At 42.4% G+C, this 12,902-nt stretch overlaps 1 protein-coding gene across 1 annotated transcript in view; it reads right to left on the reverse strand.

Moving 5' to 3' along the window:
* The window catches only part of LOC139417360 (synaptotagmin-6-like), a 76,659-nt gene extending 66,172 nt beyond the window's left edge, over positions 1-10,487 (reverse strand). The window contains exon 1 of the mRNA XM_071166630.1: positions 10,331-10,487. Within this exon, the coding sequence (XP_071022731.1) occupies positions 10,331-10,487 (157 nt within the window). The remainder of the gene's footprint in view (positions 1-10,330) is intronic.
* Positions 10,488-12,902: the final 2,415 nt, after the last annotated feature.

A 12,902-nucleotide genomic window follows, 5' to 3' on the forward strand; every position in this document is an offset into this window, starting at 1 on the left:
CATTAACTGCCTTTGAAAAAAACATAGATGATATGGCTGACATGCTTAAACATATGTGGTTTCTACTGACAATTGATATGTACAATCTATGGCATAAGGGGACGACGAGCGGATGAGAGGCAATCCGTAATTTCGATTAATATATTAATGAGCGAGCTAGGATGGACATAGTCAATATAACTATTTGTTCAGCACTTTTGAAATGTACAGCGACATAATTCAGAACATGGGCTGTTCTTACAGTATTCTCCCTGTACACCAAGTCAGAACCGTAGGATAAATGAAGGGGGTAAATAAGCAGATAATGAAAGCTCTTACAATATTCGATGATGACATTTCTCTAAAACAAGCTATAGGCTACATGTGCACTACCAAGTCAGAACAGTAGGCCAAGTTATGAGGGGGAAAGGGACCAAATGACAGCTAACAGCTTACTACATAACATACAATTAGTATAACTTTCTTAGCTACAGTATACATATCTCTCTGGCATATTACATAATTTATGCAGGAGCATACAATACATTTTTTGACTCACCTTGTTGTGCTGTGCTCACTTGAACAGGAAGGTGGCGCGGCGGTCCTTCGTGAGCAAATTCTGTCATCAAACTTTGCCATCAAATTCTGACATTCTCTGAATTTATCGTGTTTTCGAGACAAAAAATATAAGTTTGAACCATGATGTCTGTGATCTTCAGGTCAGAACTCTAGAAAGTGGCCCGAGTTTACGACGATAATTTTTTCTGAGTTCCCAGTTCTTGAACTCACTGAAGTCTGAAATTTCCCAGTTCCGAGTTTTACAGTAGTTTAGAAACCCGCCGGCAGAAGTCATGCTGGATTGACAGCATGGCCAATGTTGAATGTTTATCCTTCTAAGCTTGGAAAAGAGACCCTTTAACCCACACTTGGACCACACACTCACTCCACTGAATTGCAGGCTTGTGATTGTTTTGCAATGGTTGCAGTTAGCCACTGATTCTTCCAAACCACAAATTGTTGAATTTGTGATTTCCAACATGTTGTATAATGTTTGTGTCCAATGGCCGATGAGCATCAATACGTTTTATCTATAATTTCTCTTCATAATTTCTCTTCATATGACAACGACTGAAAAGGATTTGCTAGTAGATTGTCGACTTGATTCACGATGATGACTGCTAGCTTGCTATCTAAGATTTTGAAAGTATGATGTTGACATGATCAGTCCAATCAAAGTTACAGTAGATATAACGTGATTTGACGTCATTTTATCTGTGGCCAATGACCTTAAGCCTTCTTGGATGTGCACTTCTAATGTAACTCTATGGCAGCACCCAAGGGGCTTGAATTTTCGAGCTCTCCTCAAAGATTCCTCAAAGTGACAGAACACTGAGCCAATCACGGCTCAACTAGAGAACATTACCAATACCCCTAGTATTTTCCGCTGGCTGCCCCACCACCACAGAAAGCACTGAGCTAGGCTGAAACACTTGCATTTTGGAGCTGCCTTACTCAAGAAAGCAAAAAAAGAGACCATGTTTGTAGAGTATGCGGCTTTATTAAGTAAATGAAAACATTTTTTTAATTGTTTGAAAAATTATATGTGACATGTATTAATGCCAAAATAACATGCAAAACAGCTATGCCCTACCTGCCCTGAATGACGGGTCGCCACTGGATACAGGCATGCATGTAATTCTATACAGGCCAGTTAATTATTCTATGTTGTGGCTGAGATATAGGCATGCATGTAATATGCTGTGATCCAGTTCTAGGGCTTCACAAAATGTCCATGTGTTTCAATGTGCATTCTGTAGCTATATTTGCAACAGGCCAGGATGAATAATATGGTCTGCTTATGGTTTGCTAGATCTCTTTCTGAGTTGTCATGGTGGCTGGATGTCCTTTGGGTGGTGGACCATGTTTGATACACACGGGAAACTGTTGAGTGTTGAAAACCCAGCAGCGATTCAGTTCTTGACACAAACCGTTGCGCCTGGCACCTACTGTACTATCAAACCCTGTTCAAAGGCATTAAATCTTTTGTCTTGCACATTCACCCTCTGAATGGTACACATACAATCCATGTCTCATCTGTCTCAAGGCTTTAAACCCCTTCTCCTTCCCTTCATCTCCACTGATTGCAGTGGATTTAACAAGTGACATCAATAAGGGATCATAGCTTTCACCTGGATTAACCTGGTCAGTATATTGAGGGAGAAAACCAACTGTGCCTCTGGTTCATGCAGGGTGGTGGGTTATTCATGCAGGGTGGTGGGTTATTCATGCAGGGTGGTGGGTTATTCATGCAGTTGTGGTGGATTTACATTGATGATACAGCACAGAGCATCACAGTGCATGGTGGGAAATAGCCCTGTACGGTTCTACTGAGAGATAGATAACACCCCAACAAGCAACACCATCAGGAATATCCCAAAAGCTAGTGATCTTCAACAAGTTAATGGTTAAAAAAAGAACAGAAGAAAATAACACAGTAGAAAAAGCTAAATAATTCCAGTTGGAGTGCTGCTCATATTCTCAGAACAGAGGTGTGATTGGTATTCTGGACTGCTCCTTTTGTCTTTAGTGCATTGTAATGAAAAATGTGTTCCACTTGGTTGGCCATTATTTCAGCCACCTCTTCACCCAACTGGGCTAACTGAGAGACGGGATCCGTTTGAATTTAACCTATGGCTTTTATCAGCCACTCTCAGGGAGGATAACCTTAGTCCTCTGCGTGTCGGTGGGTCTAAGGCAGGGAATAGAGGTAGGACTAGATGGGTTATAATGCTTGCGGTGATGTGCATACACTGTCGGAAAAAAGGTGCTATCTAGAACCTTAAAGGGTTCTTCGGGTGTAGTCATAAGATAACCCTTCAATTAACTATTTTTGGCTGCAAGTAGAACCCTTTTGGGTTCCATGTAGAACCCTTTCTACTAAGGCTTCTACATGGAACCAGAAATGGTTCGACCTTGAACCAAAAAGGTTTTTTCTATGGGGACAGCCAAAGAATCCTTTTGGATCCCTTTTTCTGTACAGTTCTCTCAAAGAACTAGAATGTCTATTATTTCCTCTTTATTCCCTCTCTAATAAGCTTGAATTTACACTGAAATGCAAAATGTAAATGTTTCATGAGCTGAAAAAACAGATCCCGGATATTTTCCATACACACAAAAATCGTATTTCTCTCAAATTTTGGGCGCAAATTAGTTTACATCCCTGTTAGTGAGCATTTCTCCTTGGCAAGATAATCCCTCCACCTGACAGGTGTGGCATATCAAGAAGCTGATTAAACAGCATGATCATTAAACAGGTGCACCTTGTGCTAGAGACAATAAAAGGCCACTCTAAAATGTGAAGTTTTGTCACACAACACAATGCCATAGAAGTCTCAAGTGATTGAGGGACGGTGCAATTGGCATGCTGACTGCAGGAATGTCCACCAGAGCTGTTGCCAAATAATTGAATGTTACTTTTTCTATCATAAGCCACCATGCTTGGGACTCTCTGGATCGACGTGTACGACAGCATGTTCCAGTTCCCGCCAATATCCAGCAACTTCACACAGCCATTGAAGAGGATTGGGACAACATTTCATAGGCCACAATCAATAGCCTGATCAACTCTATGTGAAGGAGATGTGTCGAGCTAAATTAGGCAAATGGTGGTCATACCAGATACTGACTGGTTTTCTGGTCCACGGCCCTATGTTTTTTTAAAGGTATCTGTGACCAAGAGATGCATATCTGTATTCCCAGTCGTGATATCCATAGATTAGGATCTAATTAATTCATTTCAATTGACTGATTTCCTTATATTAACTGTATTTCAGTAAAATCTTCGAAATTGTTTCATGTTGCGTTTATATTTTTGTTCAGTATACATAAAAATATTCAGTCAGTTTTCAAACCTGTTATGTGCTGTCACATATCAGACTGTATTTGTTAATCCAAGTGTGCACAGCCGGAAGCGCTACCACAACAGCCTTCATGTCGTAATAATGAGACATAGGCATCTCACAGTGAAATGGACAGCTTTCCAATGTTCTTTTGGAAATGTTTGTTCTCACTGGGAAGTGCTGTGTCTGTAGAACACAGAGTCAGTGTGACTGTGTGAATATTAATTATTAAAGGGAGGTTTGTCAGTAATCTCTACAGCCTAGTTCATTTGATGTTTTTGTCCTGTTGTTTTGGATTTCACCTGCACTGCGTCATCCTTCCTGGCCTGCAAATAGAGGACTAAGGAGCGACCAGTTCCCTGTTCTGGATGGAACTTACCTATATTTGTAATAATTTATAATTTTCTCCTTACAGAATTTGAATATTGAGGAAAGACAATCATTACATTATAGCCTGATCTAGCAGCATAGTGCTCTCTGAGAAATTCCCCTGGAGATACTGCAGTATTGTTTCTTCCCAGAACCGTATTGCTCTAGCTTAATCACAAAGGAGAACATGACTTCATTCACCAACATGAAATGCAGCAGAAAAAATGCCTAAACATTCCCCCCTCTTATCTCTCCAAAGGCATCAGCAAAAAGGTAAACACAACACAATAAGGATATTGTAAAATACATTTCCCGAGATGGATGAACAATAATGAGTTTAATTAAGACTTCCCATTAGCATTTTCCTTTCACTGAATACCTTCAAACCTTGTGTCACTGTCAAACATTTTGAAGACATTGCCACAGTGAAGAGTTCCTACACTACAATGATGGATCCAGAGGGTACGTGTCACATGTCAGGTGCCAGGCCGTGGCCGTGTACTAAGTTCTGTCCATATCTCCCATCCACATCTCTTCCAAGTCCCAACAATAAGAAAGTAAAGCGCCTTGCATTTATCCTTCATGTGGCAGAAGAGATTCACAGTGATGGGTGGATAACATACAATGGCATTTAATGCCCCCACAGCTTAGTGACGGATGCCCATGGCATGGTGAAGTACGTTTGATTCCATCGCTGAGGATAATGCGAAGTGACAGGATTTTGTCAGAAATGGTGTGACGCGTACCCTCTGACATGGGGATCCATCCTAGCAGAAACATCGCTGAATGACATTTGTTATGTACCTGCCTTCAGTCCAAATTCTCTGGCTGGCTCTTCAATCATGTCACATACTGTAGCTATATGTTTCACTGATGTATTGGTCTATGTATAAGCAGTTACAAAATCCTCCAAATGTAAAAAAAATCTTCAGTTTATATGTACACTACAGTTCAAAAGTTTAAGGTCACTTAGAAAAGCACATTTGTTGTCCTTTAAAATAACATCAAATTGATCAGAAATACAGAGTAGACATGGTTAATTTAGTAAAGGACTATTGTAGCTGGAAACGGCTGATTTTTTATAGAATATCTACATAGGCGTACAGAGGCCCATTATCAGCAACCATCACTCCTGTTTTCCAATGGCACGTTGTGTTAACTAATCCAAGTTTACAATTTTATAAGGCTAATTGATCATTGGCAGGAACTGGAACACGCTATTTTACATGTCAATCCAGAGCATTCCGAACATGCTCAATGGGTGACAAGTCTGGTGAATATGCAGGCCATGGGAGAACTAGGACATTTTCAGCTTCCAGGAATTGTGTACAGATCCTTGCGACATGGGGCCGTGCATTATCATGCTGAAAGACGAGGTGATGGTGGAGGATGAATGGCACAACAATGGTTCTCAGGAACTCATCACAGTATCTATGTGCATTCAAATGGCCATCGATAAAATACGCTTTTTGCGCTTATAGAACATTTCTGGGATCTTTTATTTCAGCTCAGACATTGGACTAACACTTTACATGTTACATTTATATTTTTGTTAAGTATATGAGTAGAACTCTTCCCAGCCATTTCAATATCCATTACTATAGACACAGCTATACTGTAGGATGAGTTGTCTTTTTCATCATGATAGGCCCTCAATTCAGACACACAATAAATGTCAATGGGAAAAAAATACATAGTGTGTACTTAACAATTGGATATATTTAACAATTGGGATGCCTCTCATAATTAATCACAGTGGGACTGTCTGCGACATTAAAGAACTTTGAAAGTACACTACAAGGCCAAAAGTATGTCAACAGTTGCTCGTCGAACATCTCATTCCAAAAGCATGAGCATTAATATGGAGCTAGTCCCTCTTTTGCTGCTATAACAGCCTCCACTATTCTGGGAAGGCTTTCCACTAGATATTGTAACATTGCTGCGGGAACTTGCTTCCATTCAGCCGCAAGCGCATTAGTGAGGGCGGGTACTGACGTTGGGCGATTAGGCCTGGCTCGCAGTCGGCGTTCCAATTAATCCCAAAGGTGTTCGATGGAGTTGAAGTCAGGGCTCTGTGCAGACCAGTCAAGTTCTTCCACACCGATCTCGACAAACAATTTCTGTATGGACCTCGCTTTGTGTACGGAGGCATTGTCATGTTGAAACAGGAAAGGGACTTCAGCAAACTGTTTCCACAAAGTTGGAAGCACAGAATCGTCTAGAATGTCATTGTATGCTGTAGCATTAAGATTTCCCTTCACTGGAACTAACGGGCCTAGCCCGAACTTTGCAGTTGGCACTATGCATTCGGGCAGGTGGCGTTCTCCTGGCATCCTCCAAACCCAGATTCTTCCGTTGGACTGCCAGATGGGGAAGCATGATTCATCACTCCAGAGGAAACGTTTCCACTGATCCAAAATTCAATGGCGGCTCGTTTTACACCACCAACAATTGGCATTGCGCATGGTGATCTTAGGCTTGTGTGTGGCGCTCGGCCATGGAAATCCACTTCATGAAGCTCCTGATGAAGCATTATTTTGCTGACATTGCTTCCAGAGGCAGTTTGGAACTACGTAGTGAGTGTTGCAGCCTAGGACAGACGATTTTTACGCACTATCCGCTTCAGCAGTTGGCGGTCCTTTTCTGTGGGCTTGTGTGAGCCGTTGTTGCTCCTTGAAGTTTCCACTTCACAATAACAGCACTTACAATTGACCGGGGAAGCTCTCATAGGGCAAAATTGTGACAAACTGACTTGTTGGAAAGGTGGCATCCTATGACGGTGCCACGTTGAAAGTCACTGAGCTCTTCAGTACGGGAAGTTCTACTGCCACTGTTTGTCTCAATGGCGATTTCATGTCTGTGTGCTTGATCTTATACACAGGTGTGGCTGAAATAGCCAAATCCACTAATTTGAAGGTGTATCCACATACTTTTGGCAATTTAATGTCCCTCTAAATAATGCATTAACTTTGGTGCAGTAAATATACCAGGATAATAGCACTGACTGAGATTCTTCACAAAAGTAAAGTGAGCCTTCTTAGACTCTCCTAAGTCCTCTCATTAATCCATGCAACAATACTATCAGTTTCAGTTGCAGGGAGCTGTGGGCTCCAATCTGCTATAATGATAATGGTAAGGTTGAGCAATCAGGACAGCATCAGCAGAAATTAAGCTAAAGGCTGATTTATTTGTTTTATAGGAGCTCTGCTTACCCAGACTAACTAAAAAGTCACTCTGAGTTTGGTTTATAGGCTATACCTATGGTTGCTCTGCCCTGCGGTCACAAAAACTAATTAGAGATGTGTCCAAGGCCCAGCCTGACCCCTAACATAGACAGTGAGGAAAACAAAAGGAGAAGAAAATAAGTAATACAGAGTGATAGTGCATGTGCGAGCATGCGTGTGAATTCTTTCTTCCAAAAAATACATTTGTTCTGGAAAAATGCACCTACTTATACAATTGTTGTTATATTAATACCATGTGGCATCCATTCATCAATAGTCCTGTCACATGTACAGATAGGGCTCTACCTGATATACAGTACCAGTCAAAAGTCTGGACACCTACTTATTCAACTGTTTTTCTTTATTTTTACTATTTTCTACATTGTAGAATAATAGTGAAGACATCACAACTTATGAAATAACACATATGGAATCATGTAGTACCCAAACATCTTAAACAAATCAAATATATATTTTATATTTGAGATTCTTCAAAGTAGCCACCCTTTGCCTTGATGACAGCTTTGCACACTCTTGACATTCTCTCAGCCAGCTGGAATGCATTTCAGATGTGAAATGATGTGCCTTGTACAAAGGTAATTTGTGAATTTCTTTCCTTCTTAATGCATTTGATCCAATCAGTTGTGTTGTGACAAGGTAGGGCTGGTACATTTGGTAAAAGACCAAGTCCATATTATGGCAAGAACAGCTTAAATAAGCAAAGAGAAATGACAGTCCATCATTACTTTAAGACATGAAGGTCAGTCAATACGGAACATTTCAAGAACTTAAGTTTCTTCAAGTGCAGTCACAAAAACCATCAAGCGCTATGATGAAACTTTATCTCATGAGGACCGCCACAGGAAAGGAAGACCCAGAGTTACCTCTTCTGCAGAGGATAAATTCACTAGAGTTACCAGCCTCAGATTGCAGCCCAAATAAATGCTTCACAGAGTTCAAGTAACAGACACATCTCAACATCAACTGTTCAGAGGAGACTCTGAATCAGGCCTTCATGGGCAAATTGCTGCAAAGAAACCACTGCTAAAGGACACCAATAATAAGAAGAGACTTGCTTGGGCCAAGAAACACGAACAATGGACATTAGACCGGTGTAAATCTATCCTTTGGTCTGATTTGAGATTTTTGGTTCCAAGCACCTTGCCTTTGTGAGACGCAGAGTAGGTGAACGGATGATCTCCGCATGCTTGGTTTCCACCGTGAAGCATGGAGGAGGTGGTGTGATGATGCGGGGGTGCTTTGCTGGTGACACTGTGATTTATTTAGAATTCAAGGCACATTTAACCAGCATGGCTACCTCAGCATTCTGCAGCAATACGCCATCCCATCTGGTTTGTGCTTAGTGGGACTCTCATTTGTTTTTCAACAGGACAATGACCCCAAACACACCTCCAGGCTGTGTAAGGGCTATTTGACCAAGAAGAAGAGTGATGGTGCTGCATCAGATGAGCTGGCCTCCACAATCACCTGACCTCAACCCACTTGAGATGGTTTTGGATGAGTTGGACTGCAGGGTGAAGGAAAAGCGGCAAACAAGTGCTCAATATATGTGGGAACCCCTTCAAAACATTCCTCATGAAGCTGGTTGAGAGAATGCCAAGAGTGTGCAAAGCTGTCATCAAGGCAAAGGGTGTCTACTTTGAAGAATCTAAAATCTTAAATCTATTTTGATTTGTTTAACACTTTTTTGGCTACTATGTGATTCCATATGTGTTATTTCATTGTTTTGATGTCTTCACTATTATTCTACAATGTAGAAAATAGTACAAATAAAGAGTAGGTGTATCCAAACTTTTGACTGATACTGTATATATATATTTTTTTCTTCACAAAAGTAGTGCACTGGGCCTTTAGTAGTCCTGGATTAGCTGATGATATTGCAGCTGACAAAACACTGTCAGCCCTCCCACCCCCCATTGTTCGGAACCCACTGCCTGCAAGTCGTGGTCAAGTTCCCCACCACCCTGTCTGTTGGCTGCGCCTGTAATTTGACGCAAGCTGTATTCTATCAAGACACAACCATGTTGATCTGTATGGAGCTTGCGCTTGCCCAGTTGTGCCTTTTTTCCAGTCTGCCCTTGCAAGGTGATTGCGCAAGCGCCCGCCGGTATCCAATCATGCATGGCTTGAGAAATGCATTTTAAATACATCAACAGTATTGCCACAGCAGCATAACATTTATTAACACTTAGCACTTGATTTAGCCCACATTATCATCAATATTCGGTATGGTTGGCAGATGCATTCCAGAAAGATAGAGAGACAAATCACAATCAGTCAAATAAATTGATCTAGCTAACGAGCAGATTTACATGAATCATCAACATCAATGATTAGCTGATAGCCCATCCTCTTTTCTCGATGTCAATCATGTCTTTAGGAGGATGTGTAGCCTATCTAACTTGCTTACAATTTCTGATGACGAGTGATTGTGTTGTGCAGAAATAAATAGGCCTTTGCTAAAAATATATATAATTTTCAGCTTCAGAGGGATTTAGTATGTTATTACTTTCAATATATTAATTATTATTATTATTATTATTATTATTCTTTCAAGCGGGGTTGCCCTTTTTTCATTTTGAGCACCTTACCCCTGAAAGGTCTGTGCATGGCCCTGGTTAAGTCCTAATATACTGTACTGTATATAAAAGTTGTTACTGCAAGAAAGGCAAATTTTGCTCAAATGTCACAAACGCTAGCTCACTGTTTGAGAAACAAAAAGCAGTGACAGCAGGGAAAACCAATTCCACAGTGCAAAAACACAGTGCCTATTCTGGAATACAGACACTGTTGTAAAACATGCTCAAGATTCTATGTACATGTTCGAAATGTTCTTACCTGGTTCCTTGTGGTCCGAGTTTTGGTTGGACAGCAGAAACAGGAAGTCCTGGCAAGTGTCCTGGTCCAATAGCTGCTTGTTCTGGAGGCAGAGGTCAACAATCAGGGTCACAGCTTTCTGACAGAACATGTCATACTCCTCTCCGTCAGGACTCATGCTCCCAGCTGCATCCTCTGTCTCTCAGCGCTGTGTCTCAGCAACGTGCTCATCCAAGGAGACTCGTAACGCCACGTAACGCATGCACTGTACAGCACCCACACAAACAGACACACAGCCGCCCAGCATAGACAGAAGACAAATGAGACTGGTCTCTGTCCGTACGGCTGATTCTTGTTATTCTGTCTTGTACTGTCTCTCAAGTGTGTGTGTGTATTTGAGTGTGTGGAGGTTAGCGTGTATGTGCATTTCTAAATGTGAGTTTGTGTCTGATCTGGGCCAAGTTTGTGTGTATGTGTGTATATGTATTAAGTTTGTGCGTATGTGTGCATGACCATGTGTAGCTTACGGTTGGGGACTGTGTGTGTACAAGTGTGTAGGCTTGATGAATCACTTATTCCCCCAGGTATTCTAGGAACAATAATTATTGCATCACATTTATTCTGAAGCTCTGGCAAATTAAAATGAGAACACTCAACAACAACTGAATATGGATGATACAGCCCCTCCCTCTCCCCTCCCCTTACTCTCCTGTTCTCCCCCCACTCTCCCATCCCTCCCCCTACTCTCCTGTTTTCCCCCCACTCCCCACTCCCTCATCCCTCCCCTTTACTCTCAAGTTCTCCCCCCACTCTCCCACCACTCCCCTTACTCTCCTGTTCTCCCCCCACTCCCTCATCCCTCCCCCTTATTTACCTGTTCTTCCCCCACTCTCCCATCCCTCCCCCAATCTAACCCCTCCACCAAGCAACAGATGAGTTCACCCTGCAACAACTGAATATAGATACTAGAGCCCGTGTCCTCAGTGCTTCCCCTATTCTCCCCCATTCTAACCCCCACCCAAACAAAACGCAACAGATTAATTCACTGGGCAATAACTGAATATGGATATTAAAGCCTATCTCCCGTCTTCCCCCACCTCCCTCCCTCCCTCTTTCTCCCCCCATCCTCCCAACCCCCACCTCCCACGCCAATACCTCTGTCTGTGTGTGTAGTAATGAAAAGCTTCTCGTTTGACCTGACCAGCCCGGTCAGGTCAGCTGATCCCTCAGCTCCGGGTCTCCCCTCTGGTATCACTCCCCTCTGGTATCACTCTCCTCTGGTATCACTCCCCATTGGTATCACTCCTCTCTGGTATCACTCTCCTCTGGTATCACTCTCCTCTGGTATCACTCTCCTCTGGTATCACTCCCCTCTGGTATCACTCCCCATTGGTATCACTCCTCTCTGGTATCACTCCACTCTGGTATCACTCTCCTCTGGTATCACTCTCCTCTGGTATCACTCCACTCTGGTATCACTCTCCTCTGGTATCACTCTCCTCTGGTATCACTCCCCTCTGGTATCACTCCCCTTTGGTATCACTCCACTCTGGTATCACTCCCCTCTGGTATCACTCCCCTCTGGTATCACTCCCCTCTGGTATCACTCTCCTCTGGTATCGCTCCCCTCCAATATCACTCCCCTCTGGTATCACTCTCCTCTGGTATCACTCCCTCCGAAATCACTCTCCTCTGGTATCCCCTCCGGTATCACTGCCTCCCTGGGCTAAGATAAACTCCCTGTGTCTGGTACCTTTCACTTCTCCTCTACCTCCTCCTCCTTTTCTCTCCCACTTCCTCTTCTCCCTCCTCCTCCTCTCCTCTCCTTCCTCCACAACGTGATTGCCTGTGCTTTGCGTGCTGAATGTTTACAACAGTCTGATTAGGAGGAGGAGGGAGGAGGAGGAGGGCGAGGAGGGAGGGACTGACTGTGTATGGGAGACATATCCTCCGACCGGACCTAATCACGGTCTGTATCGACTTTGGAGTGATTTTTGCACGTGGCTGCATCCTAATAGCCTTTTGAGTGTTCTTGGCTGCACATGTGTGTACCTGCATCTAGATGACCTTGCGAGTGTGTTTGTGTGTGCAGGTGTATATTAAAATGCTTGATAATATTTTGTTCAACTGTTGAGTGAACACAATACTGAATTTAGTTTCTGATCATAATTATTACAAGGGTTGGACTCTTTGATATTAATTCATTAATTTACTTTAATCTGCAGTCTATTCAGGACTGTTGCATGCACTGGGAAAACTGCCAGGAGAAACTAACTTAGTCTCCACACAAAACTCTGCATTAACTTCCCTGACCCTGAGCCTTAATTACATTCTTACTGACTTTAACATTATTCAACTTAATTTAATCAACCTAATAAAGATAAAGATGTAGGAATAATGACTTCTAGCCTACATACAAAATTATATTCCCGATTGATTCCCTTACTTAATTGAGCCGAGACAGAGATGACCGCGTTGAAAGAGGAGCCGTGTCCATTTTGGTGGGGGAGGAGTTTCTTCAGATGGTTGCTGAGATAATTGGTGGCTAATCTTGGTCTACGTTCGCTCCCTCGTCTTCTCCGGTCCTGGTTGG

The sequence above is a fragment of the Oncorhynchus clarkii genome, chromosome 9 (assembly GCF_045791955.1).
Source record: "Oncorhynchus clarkii lewisi isolate Uvic-CL-2024 chromosome 9, UVic_Ocla_1.0, whole genome shotgun sequence".
NCBI lineage: Eukaryota > Metazoa > Chordata > Actinopteri > Salmoniformes > Salmonidae > Oncorhynchus > Oncorhynchus clarkii.